Source organism: Jaculus jaculus, chromosome 1 (assembly GCF_020740685.1).
Source record: "Jaculus jaculus isolate mJacJac1 chromosome 1, mJacJac1.mat.Y.cur, whole genome shotgun sequence".
In the NCBI taxonomy this organism is placed as follows: Eukaryota; Metazoa; Chordata; class Mammalia; order Rodentia; family Dipodidae; genus Jaculus; species Jaculus jaculus.
This window is the reverse complement of record NC_059102.1, coordinates 224,321,347-224,345,529: the sequence shown is the minus strand read 5'-3', so window position 1 is coordinate 224,345,529 and position 24,183 is coordinate 224,321,347. Positions and strand designations below refer to the sequence as shown.

The 24,183-nt window shown below is 50.1% G+C and overlaps 1 protein-coding gene across 1 annotated transcript; it reads left to right on the top strand.

Annotated features, from left to right (window-relative positions):
- The first annotated feature begins 1,689 nt into the window (after nt 1-1,689).
- On the top strand, nt 1,690-23,966 carry Colgalt1 (collagen beta(1-O)galactosyltransferase 1). The gene is made up of 12 exons (XM_004666034.3): nt 1,690-2,033; nt 2,944-3,054; nt 3,879-3,996; nt 10,423-10,557; nt 11,561-11,765; nt 14,777-14,896; nt 17,655-17,731; nt 17,818-17,924; nt 18,144-18,276; nt 19,005-19,132; nt 22,092-22,298; nt 22,470-23,966. The coding sequence occupies exons 1-12, from the start codon at nt 1,705-1,707 to the stop codon at nt 22,735-22,737; spliced, it is 1,938 nt and encodes a 645-aa protein (XP_004666091.1). The 5' UTR covers nt 1,690-1,704; the 3' UTR covers nt 22,738-23,966.
- Nucleotides 23,967-24,183: the final 217 nt, after the last annotated feature.

Sequence of the window (24,183 nt, the reverse complement as noted above, 5' to 3'; positions counted from 1 at the left end):
TTCTTGCTTCAGACAGGGTCTTGTTACATAGTCCAGGCTGGCCTGAAACTGGGAGATTCTTCTACCTGAGCCATCCCTAGGGCTGCGATTATGGAGCGTACCGCCACACCAGACTAAAAAGTCATTTACCTATTTAATTTTAAAAATATTTATTTCCAAGGAGTAAGAGAGAGGGAGAGTGTGCATGCATCAGGGCCTCTAGACACTGCAAATGAAGCCTAGATGTATGTGCCACTTTGTGTATCTGAGTTTATGTGGGTACTGGGGAATTGAACCCCAGGTTGTTAGGCATTGATGGCAAGCACCTTAACCACTGAGCAGTCTCTCCAGTCCCTAATTTGTTTTTATTTATTTGTCGGGGGGAGTGGTGTGCATACTATTTCACCACGTGGACAACAGCGGGAACTGCAAGATATCTTCATTGAGACAGGGTCTCTTGTTGCTGCAAAGGAGTCATCAGACTGCAAACTAGCTGTCAGACTAACAGGCTCACGAGCTTGGCATTCTCCTGGCTTTGCCTCCCATTGTCATGGAAGCAGTTGGGATCAGAGATGTGCCACTTTGCATCCAGTACTGGGGAATTGAAATGAACTGCCATGCCAGCTCTTCAGCCCTATTTTTTTTAATTTTTATTTTTAGACAGGATCTCATTGAGGCTGGTGTCAAACTGGGTTTGTAGCTGAAGCTGATCTTGAAGTCATGGTCATCTGGCCTTCTCCAGCCTGCTAGGATTGTAGGCATGTTCCATAGCCAGAAGTTCATTATTAGGAATGACGCAAACATGAGCAATTAGAAAATGTAACTTTAGATGCCAGGCGTATTGGCGCATGCTTTTAATCCCAGTACTTGGGAGGCAGAGGTAGGAGGATCTCCATGAGATCAAGGACACCTTGAGACTACATAGTGAATTCCAGGTCAGCCTCGGCTAGAGTGAGACCTTACCTCGAAACACACACACACACACACACACACACACACACACACACGCTCAAAAAGGGCATTTGAAACTCTTCTGGGTATCCATGGAAACGTTGTCCTTGCATCCAGAGAACTTACGCCACATCTTGGGGCCTCTCAGTGTCTAACTGAAACCCCAGCCACGCAGGGTGTCTGGATTTGAAGGCAGGTTTGTGGATGCCCTGGAGCCTTAATGCTCAACAACACCTTGGGGGTCAGTCAGGAACCACTAAACCCAGACTGAGACCCTGCTTGGTCCTACATATCTGCCATCCCAGCACCCAGAGGCTGAGGCAAGGGGACTGAGATGCCCAGTAAGTTCCAGGCCAGTTTGAGCTACATAGCTCTATCTAGCAAGACCCTGTCAAAAATTTCAGAAAAAAGTAACAAAAACAAAACATAGTAACTATGATGTTGAGCTCTTCTCGGGTCTAGCCATATCTGCCTGGTGATGCATATGGAATTTGAACCGCATAGAAAACATGCTACAGGGCAGAAAAGGAACCTGGGCATAGCCGATTCAAGGCAAAGTCGTCTCTGCGCCTTTATGACAGGAACTGGGGGCGGGGCTTCAGGAGCGCGCCTGAAGGCTGACGTCATGAGAGGCAGGCGCGCACCAGCGGAGGTAAAAGTAAGCTAGTTCTTTCGGGCAGTTTGGGGGCGGGGCCGAGCTGGTGGGCCCCCGGGGCTCTCCTCACGCCAAGCGCGCTCCTCCCCTTTAAAGCGCGCGTCAGGGGCGGAACCCGGATGACCGATGACCCCCTTTTAGGCGCGGCCCGCGTCTGCCGGCGGAAAAGCGGCTTAAAGGCGACGCGTGGCGCGATGGCGGCGCCCCCGCGCGTGTGTGGACTGCCGGGCCCCGCGCTGCAGCTGCTGCTGCTGCTGCTGCTCCTGCCGCTGGGCGGCCCGCGGGGCGCCGCCGCCTACTTCCCCGAGGAGCGCTGGAACCCCGAGTCGCCTCTGCAGGCGCCGCGCGTGCTCATCGCGCTCGTAGCGCGAAACGCGGCCCACGCGCTGCCGGCCACGCTAGGCGCCTTGGAGCGGCTTCGTCACCCGCGGGAGCGCACGGCGCTGTGGTGAGTCTGCCGCGGGACGATCACGCGCGTCCCTTTTCCTTATATTCACGGGGCGACCACTGCGCTTCCCTTTCCCCGAATCCACGAGATGGCCATGCGTCTGCCCTATGTTATCCCCAGGAGTGACCATGACGTTCCATTCCCAATCCCACCAGATGACCATGTACATCCTCTTCAGTACCCGGGAGGGTTCACACATACTCTCTTCTGATCCGTGTGTATACTCTCCATGGTTCCTCACTGGAGTATATGTCACCATGGCTGTACCTTACTGGGCACATGTCGCTCCAGCCTGCGATTCCCCATTTGGGCATGTATTACTCCAGCCCGTAGTCACACATTGGAACACACGCGACCCGAACTTGCTGCCACTCCACGCCACTGCAGATCCCTTCAGGACTGGCCTGAGTTCTCAGCCTGTGCTGGGCATTGGTCAGTTCTTCCCTGCCTTTGTCACCATAATACACTTCCTTACCCATACCTGACCAGTGCCTGAACCCGCATCCCCACTCCCTCTGCAGGACCAGCAGCTCCCAGGTCCCCACTGGACCCTCAGTAGTCTTGGAACTCAACTCAGTTCCAGGGCGTGGTCATACCCCTGCTGTGCGCTGGACCCCATGGAGCCGAGGGGAAGTGGGAAACCTGGGGCTGGGGTCTCTCCTGCCTCATTTTTTTATTTGAGACAGGGTCTTGCTATGCAGCCCAGGTTGGCCTAGAATTCACACTAATCTGGTTTTCCAAATTCGCTTGTTTCCCACCCTTTCTGCGTGTGGAAATTGACACCCAGAAAAGGGATATGTCTTGTTCCAGGGGTCTCAGCCAGTTTGTGAAGCCTGTGTAGTGTAGTCTGACTGTTGCTTGGTCTTGCCTTGGTTTCCCCAGTTGTTCTAACTGCCCCCTGTGCCCACAGGGTGGCAACAGACCACAATGCGGACAATACCTCTGCCGTGCTGCGGGAGTGGCTGGTGGCTGTGAAGGGCTTATACCATTCTGTGGAGTGGAGGCCGGCAGAGGAACCCAGGTGAGCTCACAGGTCCTGCCCAGAGCACCCTAGACTCAATAAGCTCCTCTTCTCAAACACCTTCCATGGCTTCCTGTTCCCTCACACAAACCACATAGGCCATGGCCAGTCACCCCAGCCTAACCATGCAGCAGGACGCTCTGAACCTCTGGGCTGACCCCTAGCTTCACAACACAAGCCCCAATCCTCCTGACAGACCTTTGTCCCCATTATCTCTGACTCCATTGTTCAATCTTGGACACAAATTCCAGCTACACCTCCCCTTGCAATTCCTGCAGCCTCTGGTGACCACCTACTGCTTTGTGGCCTGGCTGGGGCCTACACCGACTCTTAGCTTAGCTTTCTCATGAGCCTGTCTCACTTATGTAGTCTAAGCTGGCCTGGAGCTCGCAGTCCTCCTGCCTCAGCCTCCTGAGTACTGGCTTCACAGGCATGCACCACTGTCCCTGGGTGTGCTTTATGTCTCCACCATGCTATTCTGACCAGATTGGGATCCTGCAGGACAGCGTTCCAGTGATCTGTCAGCATCTTCTACTTCTTGTCTAGTGAGCCCTTTCATTTTCAGGGGTGTCTCTGATGTCACTGAGTCCTCTCCAGACATGTTGGGCTCTTCTCCCTTTCTACTTCTGGACCCTTTACCTCCTGTGTCCCTGTGTGGAGGAGGCTCACTTTGCCCTGTTTCTTTCCCCTTTGGCAATCTTCAGGTCTGATTATAAGCCTCCTCCTCCAGGAAGCCTTTTTCTGGCCCCTCCTAGGCAACTCAGACCCTCTGTGTTCCCACAGTACCCTATGCTCCGTACATGACAGCTGCCATCTCCTTGCAGCTCCTATCCGGATGAGGAGGGTCCCAAACACTGGTCTGATTCCCGCTATGAGCACATCATGAAGTTACGTCAGGCAGCCCTGAAGTCAGCTCGGGACATGTGGGCCGATTACATCCTGGTGAGAGAGGTTGAGTCTGGGCTGCAGACCTCACGGAGGCCAGGCCAGCCTGATGGAGGGTGGGACATGAAGGGAAAACCAAGGATCAGAAAGGAGAGGGGAGGGACCTAGAGTTGTGGCTCAGTGGGTAGTGTGCTTGTCTGGCATGCATGAGGCCTTGGGTTCAAACCCTGGCATTCATTGTATAGGCTGAGCATGGTGGCACATGCTTGTCATATAGAGGCTGGAGCAACAGGAGTTCAAGATCAGCCTGGGATATGTAGTGAGAGACCTTGTGTCAGAAAAACTAAGGGCTGAGGTGTGACCAGGGGTAAGTGTTCTCTGAGTGTACTTGAAGCCAGCTCTGGTTTCCATCCCTTCCCCCTTTCTCCCAAATGAACAAATGTGCCTTTCTGTCCCTCATGGTTGGACACTAGGTTATGTTCTGAACCCCATGCACACCCTACAATGACATTTTGCTGAGAAGCAAAAGGAGAATGTCATGTGGTGGGTGACATGGGTGACATTGAGCAACTGAGGCTAGATTCCACTTCCTCCTCAGTGACCTGAAGTGGCCTCTGAGGGAGGGCATGGCTGTAGCTTGAATGTATTAAGACCAAGATAAGCCAGCACTAGAAAAGATGAGGCAGGAAGATGGCATTCCAAGCCAACCTCTGCTACAGAGCAGGACGCTGTCTCAAAAAATACACCAGAGGGCTGAAGAGATGGCTTAGTGGCTAAGGTGCTTGCTTGCAAAGCCAAAGGACTCAGGTTTGATTCCCTAGTACCTACATAAAGCCAGATGCATTAGGTGGGGTATGCATCCGGAATTTATTTGCAGTGAATAATGTGTGCCCTGGTGTGCCCATTCTCTCTCTCTCTCTCTCAGATAAATAAATATTGTTTTAAAAATACACTAGTGGGCTGGAGAGATGGCTTAGTGGTTAAGGCGTTTACCGCAAAGCCAAAGGACCTTGGTTTGACTCCCCAGGACCCACATAAGCTAGATGCACAAGGTGGCGAATGCATCTGGAGTTCATCTGCAGTGGCTGGAGGCCCTGGTGTGCCCATTCTCTCCTTCCCTCCCTCCCTCTCTCTCTCTCTCTATCTCCCCCTCTGTCAAATAAATAAATCAATTAAATAAAAAAATTTAAATACACTAATGATGTCAGCAGAAATGTCCAGAGGTCCCATGCTATCTGGGAGCTTATCTACTTGGCCTTGTCCTGGGGGCAGCCCAGGGTCATCCACTCTGTGGGTACAGACAGGAGGGTGCCCTGGCTGAGCCAGGTTCATAGTGGAGTTGTTTGCAATACTGTCACCCTGACAATGGCTGCAGGGGGGGCCTCTCACTCCAGGGTCTTGTGTGTGCATGCAGTGTGTGCACGCATGTGCCGAGGCCAGAGGAGAATATGAGGATCCTCCATTGCTATTCACCTTACTTCCCTGAGAGTCTTGCTGGACCTCCTGTCTCCTCTTCCCTTAGTACTAGGTTCCAGCATGAGCAGCCATGCCTGGCTTTTTTCATGGGTACTGGGCCATCTCCCCACCTCTGTACTTCACTTTCTGCTTTTGGTGCTGGGGATTGAACCCAGGACCTGTGCATGTTAGGCAAGCACTCTGCCACTGAGCCATATCCTTAGCAGGATGCTCGGCTGGAGTACAGCCAGACCACAGGCTGATGCCTGGGCTGATGACAGGAGAGAAGGGAACAAATTGCAGTCACTGGAGGAAGGGAGTGAGTGAGACCAGATGCAGGTGAGGGAGGGGGGCAACCAGGCCAGACCGCAAAAGCCTTGGTTTTAGCTTGGAAGATGATGTGAAGCTGTGGAGGGCTGTGTTCTGAGTTCCAGGGGCTGCTGTGGCCACGGAGACCAAGGTTGAAGGCCAGGGCAGCACTTCGACTGTAGATGGGTTGGGAAGGTGTAGATGGAGAAGGGCAGATGAATTCAGGAGGTCTCAGAACATGCCTCTGGCAGAGGGGTGGGGCTGGCACTTTGTGAGCCTTCTGGATATAGCTGTCTTGTCCTCCTTCCCTGGTTTTGCTTTTGAAGTTTGAGGCTGGGCTGTTTACACCATCCCCTGACTTGCCCTCCACAAACTTGGGTGGGACTCAGGTAGCCAAAAGCTCAAAGGAGCTTTGGACACTCGGTGGTATTTTTGGTAACTGGGACTTCGTGTGCCACCTCTTTTCTGATGGTGCCAGAAGTATGAGAAGGACCACCTTGCTTTTCCTTCTGCAGAAGCCACAGATGTTGTTTGCAGGGAAAATTGCAGAGAAAAAGCAAATTTGGGGGTTAGGGCTGACACGTTAAATGTGCTTGCTTGCAAAGCCTGCCAGCATGAGTTTGATTCCCCAGTACCCACATAAAGCCAGATGCACAAATGGTGGGTGCATGTGTCTGGAGTTCGTTTCCAGTTGGCAGGAGGCTCTGGCATGCCCATTGTCTCTCACTCTCCCCCACACTCTCTTTGTCTGTTTCTTTTTCCCATTCTCACTCTCTCACACACAAATTAAAAAAAATATAATACAGTTTAAAAAAAAAGATATTTGGGAAAAAATAAGACAGCAGAACTCACTTCATTAGCTCCACTTGGTGGCTTTTGGATTGCCAGAATTTAGCCACCTCAGTGCAGCACAAGGCCCTTCGTTCATTATGCGTAAACCAGCACCTCTGATTCCAGAACATTCCCTCCCCCAAGTCCCTGGCAGCCCCCAGATGCTTCCTGTCTGTGGAAATGCCTCTTCTGCTGGCTCTGTGTCTAGCTTCATTCACTCAGCATCATGTTTCCTAGTGTAGATCATTGTTCCATTTTTTCTCTCTCTCTCTTTGTGTGTGTATGTCTTAACTGCTAAGCCAGCTCTTCAGTCTTTCCTTGTATTTTTTCATGAAGTCACATTTCTGCATTTATTTATTAATCATTTTTATTTTAGAGAGAGGAGAAATAGAGAATTGGCACGCCAGGGACTCAAGTCACTGCAATCGAACTTCAGACACTTGCGCCACCTAGTGGGCATGTGTGTGCTTGCCTCACCTTTGTTTATCTGGCTAAGGAGGGATCTGGAGAGTAGAACATGGGTCCTTAGGCTTCACAGGCACACGTCCACTAAGCCATCTCTCCAGCCCAAATCACATTTACTTATTTACCCAGTGTGTACATCAGGCACACTAAGGTCTCTTGCTGCTGCTTGTACCACTTTTTGCATCTCACATGGGTGGCTGGGGACTTGAACCTGGGGAGACACACTTTGCAAGCAAGTGCCTTTAACCACTGAGCCATCTCCCCATTCCAAACTCCTGTTGCTTTTCATAGCTGATGTTCCCTAGTGTCCAAACCCCATTGTGTCTACCTCTGGTGTGAACATTTTGAGGGTTTCCACCTTTTGGTGTTTTTTAAACTTTTGTTTATTTATTTTATTTGAGAGCAACAGAGCGAGAGAGAGAAAGACAGAGAGAATGGGCACGCCAGGGCCTCCAGCCACTGCAAATGAACTCCAGATACGTGCACCCCCTTGTGCATCTGGCTAACGTGGGTCCTGGGGAGTTGAGCCTCGAACCAGGTCCTTATGCTTCACAGGCAAGCGCTTAACCACTAAGCCATCTCCTCCAGCTCGGGTTTCCACCTTTTGGCTCTTGAGAACACTGCTGTTGTGGACATGGGTATGCAAATATTGGACCCTCTGCTTTCTGTTCTCCCAAGATTACACCCAGAAGTGAAAATGCTAGGTCATGTGTTTCTGTCTCTCGGTGTTTAACTTTCTGGGGGCTGCCAGGCTCCCCAGCCCCTGCTACATATATATTCAAAGGTCACAAATCAGGTGTCCACAGAGATGGGTGGGGCTGTAACATGACCCATTGCCTGTGTTGGGGTAGAGACACCATCCAGGGCTGCTGGTCAGATCCTGCTCTCATTTCAGGGAGGGTGGCCATCTTAGGGAGGGTGGCAGTCCTAGGCTTTGGTGGTTATGGAGTTGATTCTAAGCACTAAAAATAGCGTGGGACAGAGGCCAGCCCAGAAGCTTGTATATGCTGAACCTCCCTGGTCTTCCTAGTACAGGCTGTCCCTGTCTTTCTAGCTCATGTTCTGGGTGTCCCTGGTCCTCCTAGCACAGGTTCTGGGTTTTACTGGTCTGAATGTTGGGATTTGGGGCACTTGGGTATCTCCAGTGCAGGATCTTGGAACTACATCTGTGCAGACTTTGTGTTTCCTATGCACATATCTGGAAGTAACTTGATATAATTTTTTGATGCTGGGGGTGGAACCCAGCAAGGTCTGGTGTTTGTCAAGAGCTCCTAGAGCACCTCAGCACTCCTGGCCAGTTTTGCCATCTTTGTGGTGTTTGCCATGAGGAAACTAAGGGCTCTGCCCTACTGAGCTAACCACCTTCTGTGGTAGATTGAATGTGTACCCCCATAGATTCAGGTGTTCTATTAAAGCTTGTAAGTGGGGGTCACATCCTGGGGTGAGGTCCTAAGGTATGTTTGGGTAGTTCTAAATTCCAGCCAAAAGGCATGCACAAAAGTTTGGGCTCTGGCGGGGTCACTGCCATTTGTTGCCAGTTTTGTGCTTGTTGCTTTTTGGAGTGGGTGCCCATGGTGGTTTCTTTCTGCTTGGGTGTGTGGAAACAGCTTCTTCCACCGCTGCTGGAACTCCCCCTGGATCTGTAAGCATGAGATAAATTCCTTCCTCCCATAAACTGTGCCTGGTTTGGATGTTCATTCCAGCCACATGAAACTGTCTCCAACACCCCCAACACCTTGCTTATAGGTCTGCAGTCTACAGTAGACATGCTAACCACCTCCAAAACAAGGCCCCTACCTCAGAGAGCCCTGGGAATGAGTGACCATGGCTTGGGAATACAGATTCAGGTTATCTCAAATTCCATGTTCCAAAGAGGTCACCATTATAGTGTTGTTTGTTTGTGTGTGTGTGTGTGTGTTTTGGTTTTTTGAGATAGGGTCTTGCTCTAGCCCAGGCTGACCTGGAATTCACTACGTAGTCTCAGGGTGGGCTCGAACTCTCAGTGATCTTCCTACCTCTGCCTCCCGAGTTCTGGGATTAAAGGTGTGCACTACCACGCCCAGCTGGAATTCAGTATGTACTTTCAGTGTGGCCTCGAACTCACGGTGATCCTCCTACCTCTACCTCTCGAGTGCTGGGATTAAAAGCATGCACTACCACACCCGGCCAAGTTTTTAATTTTATTTGCGTGTGTATGCATGGACATATGTGTGTCTCAAGGTGTCTTGTTACTACAGACAAATGCCAGACACTTTCCAAAGTTTTTAGTTATTTGTGTATTTGAGAGAGAGAGAGAGAGAGAGAGCGCATATGTGCATGCTCCATGGCCTCGAGCTGCAAACGAACCCCAGATGCATGCATACACCTTGTGTAGCTGGCTTACATAAGTCTGGGGAATCGAGCCTGGGTCCTTTGGCTTTGTAGACAAGTACCTTAACAACTAAGCCATCTTTCCAGTCCTCTCTACATTTTTTGCATTTGGCTTTATGTAGGTGGCTGGGGAATCAAACCTGGGCAAGCAAACTTTGCAATCAAGCACCTTTAACTGCTAAGCCGTCTCTTCATCCCCCGGGGTAATTTTTGAAGAAACAGAGTCAAGACATTTTCAAAAGCACTGGTGAAAGTATTAGGCAGGCAGTTGGTTACAGCAGACGAGGAAATCTTTCAAAGGCTGCAGATGCTGTATGGTGACATTCTTAGCTTTTAAAGGTAGTAGTTTGTTAAGAATACATTTTAGGACTGGAGACATGGCTTAGCAGTTAAGGCACATGCCTGCAAAGCCAAAGAACCCAGGTATGATTCCCCAGGACCCACATAAGCCAGCTACACAAGGTGGCACATGCATCTGGAGTTCATTTGCAGTGGCTGTATGCCCTGGCATACCCATTCTCTCTTTCCTCTTTCTCCCTCTCTGTCTCTTTATCCTTCAAATAAAAAATAAATAAAAATTGAGAAAGAAAGAATAGACTTTAGGCCAGGTGTGGTGACACGTGCCTTTAATCTCAGCACTTGGGAGGCAGAGGTAGGAGGATTGTATTGAGTTTGGGGCCAGACTGAGACTACAGAGTGAATTCCAGGATAGCCTGGAGTAGAGTGAAACCTTATCCTGAGAAAAAAAAAAAAAAAAAAAAAAGTGCATTTTAGGGGCTTCCTTTAGCCCAGGCTGACCTGGAATTCTCTCTGTGGTCTCAGACTGCCCTCAAACTCATAGTGATCCTCCTACCTCTGCTTCCTAATTAAAGGTGTGCACCACCATGCCCAGTCACAGCTTATTCTTAAGGGCCCAGGTGTTAGGAGGGAAGTGGGGTATGAGGGGGTCCTTATTGCACCCCTAGCCTCTGGTCTAAGCCTGTGTGGTTCTGGGAGGTGGTCGGACCCTGGTCACTTCACAGCCCAGGCTGATGATATGTGTAACATTTGCAGTTTGTGGATGCTGACAATCTGATCGTTAACCCTGACACGCTGAGCCTGCTCATTGCAGAGAACAAGACAGTGGTGGCACCGATGCTGGACTCCCGCGCCGCCTACTCCAACTTCTGGTGTGGAATGACGTCCCAGGTACAGTATGCATGTGGGTGAGGGCTGATGAGCCTGATAGACGCCATCACCATACTCCACAGACAAGTAACAGGAGGGTGGTCTATAGGTCTCCAGCCCCACTCTTTTCTAAGGCAGAAGCAGAAAAAGGAAGTGGCAAGCTGGGCGTGGTGACGCATGCCTTTAATCTCAGCACTCAGGAGGCAGATCACTGTGTAGGAGGTATCACTGTGAGTTTAAGGCCACTCTGAGACTACATAGTGGTGAATTTCAGGTCAGCCTGGGCTACAGTAAGACCCTACCTCAAAAAACCAAAATAAAGAAAGAAAGAAAAAGAAAATAAAGAAAAGAAAAAGGAAGTGGCCACTCAAACTCAAGCAACTAGGAAGTGTTAGGACAGGCTTTCAGGCATGGCTTGATCAGGCATTGACTCTCTCAACCTGCTGCCAGTGGTCTCAGCAGCATCTAACCATGTCCATCCAACTAGGGCCATCGCTAGGCCCCTCCTGCTCCAACCAATATCTGAAGGCAAGAAAATAACAGCAGTTTGGCCAGATCTGGACCTAAGTCTTATCCCCAAAGCATGTGTGTGGGGTTACACACAAAGCTGTGGGAGGGCACATGGGAGGAGTGGGGGCCTGGGCTGTGCCCTGGGGAGGGCCTGGGACAGAACACACAGGCTCACATATGCTCAGCAGGTACTCAGACAAAACCTGGGGGAAGCTGAGGCAGGAGAATTGTCATGAGTTTGAGGCCAGCCTGGGCTACATAGGAAGACTGTCTCAATGAAAAACCAAAGCCCCAAGATTTTCCTTCAGATGCTGGCTTTCTGAGCCAGATGTAAAACCTCGTCAATGAGAGGCCTTTGCACTGGTCATCTGCCACTGTTCACCGCATGGCTCTCAGGGATGTCCCTGTCACTACAGCTTGGTATCCTGTGTCTGAGCTCGCGTTCTAAGGTCTTAGTGCTCCTCGCTGTGACACAGCCACACTTGGCCTACACAGCATGTCCCCTACCCTCCAGGGCTACTACAAGCGCACACCTGCCTACATCCCCATCCGCAAGCGGGACCGCAAGGGCTGCTTTGCTGTGCCCATGGTGCACTCCACCTTCCTGATAGACCTGCGCAAGGCAGCATCCAGGAACCTGGCCTTCTACCCACCCCACCCCGACTACACCTGGTCCTTTGATGACATCATTGTCTTCGCCTTCTCCTGCAAGCAGGCAGGTGAGTGAGGACCAGGGGCGGCATCTGCTGGGGTTGCCAGGTTGGCTCTTTGAGCAGGTCCAAACAGCACTAGAATGCTCTAAGAACCAAGAGCTCATGGTGTGGTGTGGATAGGCTATGGGCATTGCTGTATCAGGTGTGGTATAGACAGGGTTGAGACATGATGGTATCAGGTGTGGTATAGACAGGCTTCAGGCATGGCTGTATCCAGGTGTTCAAGTGCCATCCTTGGGACATAACATCTCATCATTCACTTCCGACTTCTTTTCTTTTATGGGGGAAGGGTGTGGATTTGTTGTTGTTGTTGTTATTGTTTTGTTTTTTGTTTTTCGAGGTAGGGTCTTGCTCTAGCCCAGGCTGACCTGTAATTCACTATGTATTCTCAGTCTGGACTCGAACTCACAGAGATCCTCCTACTTCTGCCTCCTGATTTCTGGGATTAAAGTTGTGTGCCACCATGCCCAGCACTTCCCACTTCTTTAATTTTTTTTTTTTTGTTTGTTTGTTTTTTTGGTTTTTCAAGACAGGGTCTTACTTTAGCTCAGTCTGACATGGGATTCACTGTGGAGTCTCAGGGTCCCCTGGAACTCATGGTGATCCTCCTACCTCTGCCTCCCGAGTGCTGGGATTAAAGGCGTGTGCCACCACACCCGGCTACTTCTTTAATTTTTGATTGACAGGTATGGTAGTTCATGACTGTAATCCCAGGATTGGAAGTTGAGGCAGGATGATCATGAGTTTGAGGCCAACCTGGGCTACATGGTGACACCCTGTTTCAAAACAGACCACCACAAGAGGCATGCTGATTGGGTCTATCTCCATCCCAATGCTTCCTGTCTCCTTCCATTGTCATTGTTGTGGGTACCAGCAGCCAGGACCCATGTCAACCCAACCCCTGTGCAGAGGGAGCACACTGTCTCCCTGCAGTCTCCCCTCATGGTACCTGTGCTGAAACTTAGGCATGATAAGACAACTGACCAACAACAAAAAACAAACCAGAAACAAGCTAGGCATGCTGGCGTACACCTTTAATACCAGCACTCAGGAGGCAGGGATAGGAGGATCGCTGTGAGTTTGAGGCCACCCTAAGATTACATAGTGAATTCCAGATCAGCCTAGACTAGAGTGAAACCCTACCTCGAAAAAAAAAATCAATTGACAGGCGTGGTGGTGCCGACACTTTTAATCCCAGCACTCAGGTGGTAGAGGTAGGACTGCTGTAATTTTGAGGCCATTCTGACTACATAGTGAATTCTAGGTCAGCCTAGGCTAGAGAGAGACCCAACCTTTAATTCCCACCCTCCACCCCCTGAAAAAACTTACTATTTCCTTCTGGAATGTTTCATGTACTATTTTCTTTTTTAAATATTTTATTCATTTATTTGAGAGAGAAAGAAAAAAAAGCAGCAGCTAGCGAAAGAATGGGTGCATTAGGGCCTTCAGTCACTGCAAATGAACTCCAGATACATGCGCCACCTTGTGCATCTTGCTTTATGTGGGTACTGGGGTATCAAACTTGGGTCCTTTGGCTTTGTAAGCAAGCGCCTTAACTGCTAAGCTATCTCTCCAGCCCTAAAAGTTTTTTAAAGTATTTTAATTTTATTTATCTGAGAGAGAGAAAGAGACAGAGAATGGTCATGTCAGGGCCTCCTGCACATCAAATGAACTCTAGATGCATGTACAGCTTTGTACATCTAGCTTTACTTGGGTACTGGGAAATCAAACCCAGTTCATTAGGCTTTTCAGGCAAGTGCCTTAACCACTGAGGCATCTTTCAAGCTCCACTTCCATTTTTTGTTGTTTATTTATTGTAGTTTTATTTTGTTTTTTCAAGATAGGGTCTCTATCTAGTCCAGGCAGACCTGGAACTCACTATGTAGTCCCAGGCTAGCCTCAAACTCACACTAATCTTCCTACTTCAGCCTCCCAAGTGCTGGGATTAAAGGTATTTGTCACCATGCCTGGCCATCCTTGAGTTTTTTCACTTAAAAAGACTCATATTTGGGCTGGAGAGATGGCTTAGGGCTGGAGAGATGGCTTAGTGGTTAAGCGCTTGCCTGTGAAGCCAAAGGACCCTGGTTCAAGGCTCTCTCTGTCACTTTCAAATAAATAAATAAACTAATTTGTTTTTAAAGTCAAAATATCTTTTTTTCTTTGAGAGCAACAGAGAGAGAGAAAGAGGCAGATAGATAGAGAGAGAATGGGCGCGCCAGGGCCTCCAGCCACTGCAAACGAACTCCAGACGCGTGCGCCCCCTTGTGCGTCTGGCTAATGTGGGTCCTGGGGAATCAAGCCTCGAACCAGGGTCCTTTGGCTTCACAGGCAAGCGCTTAACCGCTAAGCCATCTCTCCAGCTCTCAAAATATCTTTAAAAAATAGACTCATATTTATTATATGCTGAGTATGGCAGTGCATATGCCTTTAATCTTGGCTAGGAGACTTAGGTAGGAAGATCATCATATGAGGTTGAGGCCAGCCTGCACTAGAATGAGACCCTGCCTCAAAAAGAAAACTTGGGCTGGAGAGATGGCTTAGCGGTTAAGGCACTTGCCTGCAAAGCCAAAGGATCTTGGTTTGATTCCTCAGGACCCATGTAAACCAGGTGCACAAAGTGGCACACACATCTGGAGTTTGTTTGCGTGGCTGGAAGTCCTGGCATGCCCTTTCTCTCTCTCCCTCTTTCCCTCTCTCAAATAAATAAAATAAAATAAAACTTGACAGGCATGGTGATACACAACTTTAATCCACCTTTAATCCCAGCACTCTGGAAGAGGATCACTATGGGTTCAAGGCTATCCTGAGACTACATAGTGCATTCCAGGTCAGCGTAGGCTAGAGTAAGACCCTACCTTGGGGGGAAAAAAAACACATAAAAGACACATTGGGGCTGGGGCTGAGCTATGGAGCCCAGGTCTGAATTCATCTAGGCTGTGTGTTTGGTTCCCCATAACTAAATATGTCAGGTATGCATCCCCAGGCCTGCCTGACTTTCTGTTGGCCCACCCTCCCAGAGGTGCAGATGTACGTGTGCAACAAGGAGGTGTACGGCTTCCTGCCCGTGCCACTGCGCGCCCACAGCACCCTGCAAGACGAGGCTGAGAGCTTCATGCATGTGCAGTTGGAGGTCATGGGTGAGTACACACCCTTGTGCCTTCCTGAGCCATCTTGTTTCCATCCTGTGAACCAGGTGATAATCCCTGTGTCACTGGGAAAGGGTCTGTGTTAGAAACTCTGATAGACAGCATCCCTGCTCTCACAAGCGCCAGTTTGCATATATATTAGCTGTATATAGTGACCTTGAACCCTTTAGAACAGGCTTTCTGGAGGAAGTGGTGTGGTGCCCGGTGAATAGAAGTTTGCAGCAAGGAGGAATGTGTCTAGTATAGCAGTATTTGCCAAGGTCAAGAGACATAGGCTGGGAGCGCAAACACCACCAACTGAACAGAGGCCTTCCCCAGAGGCAGTGGAGAGTTGCACAGGGTATGGGAGCCAAGAGCCCCTCACTGGTGGCCTCACTGGGTGGGAGACACAGCCTGAGTCCAGCTGGGCCATTTCTCCCACCTCTCTCCAGCTAAGCTTACCCCTCTTATTTAATATTTTTCTCACACAGACACCTGATGAGTAAGGCACAAGTAAACCAACATTGCAAGTTTGTGCTGCTGTCCTTTGTTGTCCCCAAGGGACTAGGTCCAGGTCCCTCTTGTGCCTTATAGTACTGGTGGCCTGGTTCCTGCGCACGACCTCCGCAAACTGGTCTGGCAGCAGCGGGACACCTGACACGGTGCTAGTGCAGTAGCCATGCTGTCACACTGACAAGAAAAGCTCTGTGTGTTAAATATGACACAATTTTTATTTTATTTATTTGAAAGGGAAAGGGGTTTAGAGAGTGAGTGAGCGAGCGAAAGAGAGAGAATGGACATACCAGGTTCTCCAGCCACTGCAGACAAACTCCAGATACATGTGCCCTCTTGTGCATCTGGCTAATGTAGGCCTTGGAGAATTGAACCGGGGTCCTTGGGCTTTGCAGGCAAAGGATTTAACCGCTAAACCATCTCTCCAGCTTCCTGACACATTTTGTTGTTTTGCTTTTTGAGGTAGGGTTTCACTGTAGCTCAGGGTGGCCTCGAACTCATAGCTATCCTCTGCCTCCTAAGTATTGGGATTAAAGGTGTGTGCCACCGTGCCAGGCTCAGACACAATTTTTTCTCAGACTATTTTCAGTCAGCAGGGGATGCCACAGACCAAGGGGTACAGGGACAGTCCTCACCCTGCTAAATCAGTTGGTCAGTCCTTTTTTTTTGGTTTTTCGAGGTAGGGTCTCACTCTAGCCCAGGCTGACCTGGAATTCACTATGGAGTCTCAGGGTGGCCTCGAACTCGTGGTGATCCTCCTACCTCTGCCTCCTGAGTGCTGGGATTAAAGGCATGCGCCACCACGCCCAGCTAGTTGGTCAGTCCTTTCAGTCATTTCTATATGTGGTGGGAGCAGCCATCAATCTAGCAACGCCCAAGGATGTGATGCTGCCAGGCCAAGTCTTTGAGGTTCTCCCAGGAGGTGCCCTTTCCCAGCCTCACTCTGCATCAGTCATATCTCCCATGGAAACCCACCAGATGACCAGCTACACAGATGAGGACCAACCTGAAGGGGTCATGGCCCTGGAGCTCAGTTTGCCCCATCTTTCCTGTTGCTGGAGTGTTTTATTGTGGTGCCCCCTGTTGGCAATATGTGGAATGGCACTCCTCCCTCTGAGATTTCAGAGTCTGCAGTCATCAAGCCTGTTACCTACATCCAGTCACTAGGGTCTGTCACATACAGATGCCCAAGGTCTCACCCTAGCTGCATCCACAGGCGGTGGGGCTCTGCTTGTCATTATCATTGCCACCTTAGCCTGTGTCTCTATGCTGATAAAACAGACATGAGTCATGCATGGTGGCACAGGCCTGTGATCCTAGCACTCTAGACACTAAGGCAGGAGGATTAAGAGCTCCTGGCAAGCCTGGATACATAGTGATACTCTCACTCAAAAACTTACCCTGGGAGCTGGGCATGGTGGCACACGCCTTTAATTCTAGCACTTGGGAGGTAGAGGTAGGAGGATCACCAAGAATTCCCGGCCACCCTGAGACTATATAGTGAATTCTAGGTCAGCCTGAGCTAGAGTGAGACCCTACCTTGAAAAACCAAAACCAGATACTGAGGCATGAGGATTAGGAGCTCCTGGCCAGCCTGACTACATAGTGATAATCTCACTCAAAAACTTACCCTGGGAGCCGGTCATGGTGGCGCACACCTTTAATCTCAGTACTCAGGAGGTACAGATAGGTGGATTGCTGTGAGTTCGAGGCCACCCTGAGACTACATAGTAAATTCCAGATCAGCTTGGGCTAGAGAGCAACACCCTAACTCAGACAAAAATAATAAATAAATACATAAATAAAACTTACCCTGGGTCTGGAAAAATGGCTCAGCCATTAGGGCACTTGCAAAGCTTGACAACCTAGGTTGAATTCCCCAGTGCCCATACAAAGCCAGATGCACAACGTGTCATGTGTCTGGAGTTTGTTTGCAGTGGCAAGAGGTCCTGTCACATCCCATTCTTTCTTTCTCACTGTTCACAAATAAATGAAATATTTTTAAAAGGTGCCTGACTTGGGCTAGAGAAGCCTGGAGGCACCCGGCATGTCCTGGAGGCATCACTGGTGAGATGTTGGGTGAAGAGGGAAGAAACTGTGCCAGGCCAGAGCTCAGCATGTGCAACAGTGGGGTCTGGGGGCAGGCGAGACCAGTGCTGAGCTGGGGCCGCGTGGTCAGTCTGTACCCTGGAAGGGGTTGGGGAGGTGTGCAGGAAGGAATTGGTGGCCTGTGACCCCAGGGTTTTTGTGCCCCCAGTGAAGCATCCCCCCGTGGAGCTCTCCCGCTTTGTCTCGGCACCCACCAAGACCTCGGACAAGATGGGTTTTGACGAGGTAGGCTGGGATTTGTGGGAGGGAGGGAAGGTGGGTGGGTAGCTGGCTTGGCCTAGCCTGGGGTTCCAGTGGTGCTGTGGCCACAGGTCTTTATGATCAACCTGAGGCGGCGGCAGGACCGGCGGGAGCGCATGCTGCGGGCCCTGCAGGAGCAAGAGATCGCCTGCCACCTGGTGGACGCCGTGGATGGCAAGTGAGTGTGGCCTCCTGGCTCCCGGGAGGAGGATTCCAGAGTAGACCTGGCAGGGAATTGAGTCCAAACTCAGGCGAGCAGGAGGGTGGTCTTTCTACCACTGTAGGTGTGTGATGGCCAACCTGCCATGCTTAGGCAGGAACGAGGGCAAGTACACTCAGGGTGGTACCAAGCTGAGGGAGTGTGGCTTCCTGATTCTTCCTCCTCCCTCCTCTTCAGAGCCATGAACACCAGCCAGGTGGAAGCTTTGGGCATACAGATGCTGCCTGGCTACCGAGACCCTTACCATGGGCGGCCCCTCACCAAGGGCGAGCTGGGCTGCTTCCTCAGCCACTACAACGTCTGGAAGGAGGTTTGTGCCTTGGGGTGGGAGAGGCCAGGACTGCAACCCTTGGTCTTCTCACAGATTTGAGGAAGGGTCAAAGGCCTGGCCAGGGAATTATAGCCCCCCAGGCCCCACTACCAACAGCAATAGGACATGTGGCCACTGCTTTTTGATTGTTGTGTTTGAAATGCATCACTTTAGCCCCAATATGTCTGAGTGGGCCCTTCCATTGTGTAGACATGGAAACAGGCTGTTGAGGAAGGGGCTACAGCAGGTGGGGTCCAGGGCTTGGGATCCCCAAATATAGACATAGACTCCTCACCCCTAGTCTGGGCTCTACACAATGTTCCTTACTAGAAGCAGTTACCCCTATGGACCACCCTGTGTCGGGACGGGAGAATGGGATGCACCACAATATCAGACCAGGAACCAGATTTGGGACCTGCAGGCTCGAGGCCAGATGGGGTGTCTAGACGCAGGGTGTGGGCTGTGGACAAAGATGTTGGGGAGTCCAAGATGACAGGTGCTTCCATGAATCACCTTCCCTCTCTGAAAGTGATCATGGGTGGCCTAGGGCTAGGCCAGTGAGGCAAGGTTGATGGTTATGGTGAGGGGCTGTGGTTGCCAGGAGGGAGGATGCTGGGTGTCAGAGGCACAGTGCAAGCAAAGACCCTGCCATGGGGAGCCACAGGCTGGGGGAGGGGGACAGTGGATCTGGATAGGTCTCTTGTGACCTGGTGGGCTTCTTTCCTCAGGTAGTAGACCGCGGGCTGCAGAAGTCACTGGTGTTCGAGGATGACCTGCGTTTTGAGATCTTCTTCAAGAGACGTCTGATGAACCTCATGCGGGATGTGGAGCAGGAAGGCCTGGGCTGGGACCTCATGTGAGTGACCAGCTGGGCCTTAGAGCTGGGTCCTGGGACTTAGGGACAGTGCATCTGTAGCTTGTGGGTTGCCACAGCCTTGGGTGGGGCTGAAGCTTGGAGGCACAGCCTACCTGTTCAAAAGCTCAGATCCTATAGGTCTGAGGTTATGTGGCAGGCAATAGGTGTGGCCTGGGTTGACAAAGTTCAAAGTATAGCCAAAGGGTTCATTGGTTCCCCAGGCTTGTACTGTTCACAGCAGTGTGGCCAGAGCCTTGGGTTTGTGCAGAAGACTATAGACACAGTGGGGTTTATAGACATGTTTGGGACCTGTGGGGGTCAGGAGCAGTTAAGATTTGACCTGTGAGTTGGGGTTGTGGTCAGGGCTTGTAAGTACTTCTAGAGAATTATAGAGCATGAACGAATGCATGGCCCTGTACCTCAAACCAGCTCTGGGGTGGATGTATAACCAGCATATTTACTGCACATCTTTTTGAATCTTATGCAGTTGGGATGGTTTGACCTTCATCCCAGCTCCTCTTCCCCTCTTCTTCTCTTTTCCTCCCATAGAGCAGCCCTAATCTTGATTATTACTTGTAACTAACTGCTCCCCTTTATTCCTGACCCTGTGAGGCCCCTTTCTCAGCTCAATAGCTCACAAATCTGTGAACTCAGAGCAACTTTTGCTTCAGAGAATATTAGAGTGAACCTGCTTAGTATATCCTATAGCTCCCTAGTGTCCTTGGAAGAAAACTTAAGTCTTGCCGGGTGTGGTTGTACATGCCTATAATCCTGGCACTCAGAAGGTTGAGGCAGGAAAATTGCTGTGAGTTTGGGGTCAGTTTGATGTACATAGTGCCAGGTCTGCTAGGGCTACATAGCCAGACGCTGTCTTAAACAAAAAAACAGTTAAATGTCATGGTACACACCTATAACCCTATCCTTCAGACAGAGGCACGAGAGGCACTGCAAGTATAAAGCCAACCTGGGATACATATTGAGACCCTGTCAAAAACAAAACAAAATAAGGAGCCATGGAGATGGCGCAGCGGGTAAGAGAGAGGACTTGCCACACAAGTGTGAGGCCTGAGTTCCATCCCCAGCACTCAGGTAATAAGCTGGGCATGGCTACACTTTACATAACCCAGGTCCCGTAGGGGACAGATGGGGGACTTGCTGGGGCTCACAGTTGAGCTGGTATGTCCAAAACAGTGACCTGTCCAGGTTCTCAGATTCTGTCAACAGGAAACATGCTTCTGGAAGAGCAGTGCAGGTGTTTGCTGACTTACCTCTGGCCTCCACATGTATACACATAGGGCATGCATGTCTACATACATGTACACATACTATATGTGCATAAATCATATACTACACATGTTAAAATGAAGACATGGGCTGGGGCTGGAGAGATTGCTTAGTGGTTAAGGCATGTGCCTGTAAAGCCTAGGACTCAGATTCAGTTCCTCAGAACCCACATAAAGCCAGATGCACATGGTGGTGCAAGCCTCTGGAGTTCATTTGCAGTGGCTAGAGGCCCTGGCATACCCATTCTCTCTATCCTCCTCTCTGTCTCAAGATTAAAACACAACTATTTTCTTAAAAAAATAAAATAAGGACTGGAGAGATGGCTTAGCGGTTAAGCGCTTGCCTGTGAAGCCTAAGAACCCCGGTTTGAGCCTCGGTTCCCCAGGTCCCACGTTAGCCAGATGCATAGGGGGTGCACGCGTCTGGAGTTTGTTTGCAGTGGCTGGAAGCCCTGGTGTGCCCATTCTCTCTCTCTCCCTCTATCTGTCTTTCTCCCTGTATCTGTTGCTCTCAAATAAATAAATAAAAAATGAACAAAAAAATATTTAAAAATAAAATAAAATAAAATAAAACACAGGCTAGAGAAACACCTCAGTGGTAAAAGATGCTTCCTGCATGAGTACTGAGGGCCTGAGGAACCTGAAGCCACTGTGCTCAAATCTCCTGATACCATGTAAACAACTGTGTGTGAGCAGAGCTCCAAGCTCCAGAATTAGTGAAGGAGGGGGGACAGAGATCAAGGCTAAGCATGGTGGTGCCCAACCTTTAATCCCAACACTTGGGAGGCAGAGGTAGGGGGGCAGCCATGAGTTCAAGACCACCTGAGACTACATAGTGAATTCCAGCCAGCATGGACTAACTAGAATGAGAACCTGCCTCAAAAAAAAAAAAAAAAAAAAAAAGCCGGGTGTGGTGGCACACGCCTTTAATCCCAGCACTTGGGAGGTAGGAGGATCGCCGAGAGTTCGAGGCCACCCTGAGACTACATAGTGAATTCCAGGTCAGCCTGAGCCAGAGTGAGACCCTACCTCGAAAAACCAAAAAAAAAAAAAAAAAAAAAAAAAGTCTGGAGAGATGGCTTATGGTTTGCCTGCAAAACCAAAGGATCCTGGTTCAATTCCCCAGGACCCACATAAGCCAGATGCACAAGGGGCTCATGCATCTGGAATTTATTTGCAGTGACTAGAGACCCTGACCTGCCCATTTTCTTTTTTCTTTCTCAAATAATTAAGATGATTGATTGATTGATAGATAGATAGATAGATAGATAGATAGATAGATAGATAGATAGATGATAGATAGAGTGTGAGAGAGAAAGAGATACTTAGGTTCAAAACAAGTCCAGGTAGAAGAGCAATGGAGTGGAACACCCAGTGTTTCCACTTCAGTCCCTACAGGTGAGAGATCCATGCTGTGGACAAGTGTGTAGAGTGCCCACAAGGGTGAATATAGCACCCTACAAACATATAAGCAGACAGACAGACAGACTGAAACCAAAACAAAACTCAGCTGGGTCTCCTCCCTGCAGCCTTCCTCCCAACCTTGAAGTCCTAGCTTCACCATGCTCAGTCCCATTGGCCTCATTGCTTCCCACACACTGCGCCTGTGGTCCTGCCGTGGAGACTTGGTTCAGTGCTTTCTGGTGGGAGTGACGAGGGCTGCTTCTGCACCTCAGCTATGTGGGCCGGAAGCGCATGCAGGTGGAGCATCCTGAGAAAGCTGTGCCCCGCGTGAGGAACCTGGTGGAGGCTGATTACTCTTACTGGACACTAGCCTACGTGATCTCCCTGCAAGGTGCTCGCAAGCTGCTGGATGCTAGGCCACTGACCAAAATGCTGCCCGTTGATGAGTTCCTGCCTATCATGTTCGACAAGCACCCAGTGTAAGAGTTGCTTCCTCGGGTGGCCTGGGAAGGTGGGGGCATGGAACTGGCTGACTGCAGGGAAGAGTCACTTCTCCTGCCTGTACTCCTTCCCCCACTTATCCCTCTAGCTATGTCCTCCCACTGGATCCACTGCTGTCCTCACTCACTTTTTCCTCTCCCGACCCCCAGGTCAGAGTACAAGGCCCACTTCTCCCCCCGCAACTTGCGTGCCTTCTCTGTGGAGCCCCTGCTTATCTACCCCACACACTACACAGGAGACGATGGCTATGTGAGTGACACAGAGACCTCAGTTGTGTGGAATAATGATAAAGTCAAGACTGATTGGGATCGTGCCAAGTCTCAGAAGATGCGAGAGCAGCAAGCTCTGAGCCGGGAGGCTAAAAACTCAGATGTGCTCCAGTCCCCGCTGGACAGTGCTGCCCGTGATGAACTCTGATGGGAGAGATGGCAAAAAGCCAAAACACGCATTGCAGGCCCAGCCTTCACACGCTGGCTGGGACAGCAGACACCTGGGGTGACCGCAGAGTGCTTTGCATGCAGGGTGGTGTCTATCCAGCTCTTCTTGCTTAGCATCCACTCACATTGCAGGCAGCATTAATGGTGTGCCAGGAATAGGGTGTGGCACTGGGGGATTGGGCAGAAAGAAGTCTTTATCTGTTCATATGTCCACATGTACTGAGGACCTGCAGTATGCAAGATTCTGTCTTTCAGCAGTGAAAGGCACTGATTCCCTATATCAGTGATTGATTTGATCATCATTTATTGATCAAACTAAGTAGCAGGTATTAGGGAAATACTCATTTTTAAGGCCATTTAAGTATTTATTGAGTGTCTAATGTGTGGTGGGCACTATTCAAGGGAGTACCAAGATAAGACATTTAGATTCATTCAAACATAGCAAGCACCTACTGTGTGCCAGGTACTTGTGGCACACTGATGAGTGCCTACTGTGTCAGGAGCTGAGCTAAGTGCTTGGGGAAAAGTAACATGGTGCTTCTCTAATGGGTTTCTTGCATTGCACACCTCCTATGCTCAAAGCACTGGGTACAAACAATATGACAGTTCAGTCAGTATTATAATTTACATCTGTGTTCGGTTGAAATGAACTTCATAGAACAAGCATTCATTGAGCACAGTCTGTGTGCCAGGCCTCATGGGTTCCCATGTTGGGTTGAAAAATGGCTGACATCCCCCAATTTGATCTGTGTGCATAAAACATCCTCCCACAGCTCTGAAGGGAGGGCAGCGCTCTCTTACCTGGGATAAATGCCAAGTCCCAGCATCCTCAAGGACATTGGTACCCCCCCAGAGGGGGCACAGGTGGGAGCTGGGCCTCCCTTGCCCAAACCTATTCCATGTGCTTGAACACCCCCTTTGCATCTCAGGGGTAGTCCCTGCCTGCTTCTCTGGTCAAGGATTCTCTGGCCAAACCTGGGGCGGGATCATGTTTTGGAGGGGCAGCTATTTATGGGGTGCTGCTCTTAGCCAGGGTGGGACATGAAATTTCCAGTAGGGGCCAGAGGGATCACTGTGCCTTCAAGTCAAACCAAACGTCACAGCCAGCAAACGGGGTACCACCTTCTTGGAGGTGACTGCTCTCTGTGTCAGGTCTTGGATAGCTTGCTCTATTTTTTTAATTAAATGTTCCTTTTGGTTTTCACCGAAGTCTGTGATCTTGCTTGCCAAATGCCTCCTTCATCCCTAACCCCTGCCAGTGATTTGGAGGGCAAGTGGGGTATGCAGGACACATGTTGTAGAGACATCTGGTGTTGGAGTGAGTGTGGAGTATGTTGTGGGGTCTGTGTCCCAACCCACCCCACAAAGCATGTAGCACATAGGACCCTCCCTCCACAGGACCAAACAAGCTCAAATGAGAATCTAT

Coding starts and splice junctions, on each gene's coding strand:
- Colgalt1 (XM_004666034.3), top strand. CDS start 1,705: ATGACCGATGACCCCCTTTTAGGCGCGGCCCGCGTCTGCCGGCGGAAA. Junction 2,034..2,943: donor CGGGAGCGCACGGCGCTGTG/GTGAGTCTGCCG, acceptor CTGTGCCCACAG/GGTGGCAACAGACCACAATG. Junction 3,997..10,422: donor TGTGGGCCGATTACATCCTG/GTGAGAGAGGTT, acceptor TAACATTTGCAG/TTTGTGGATGCTGACAATCT.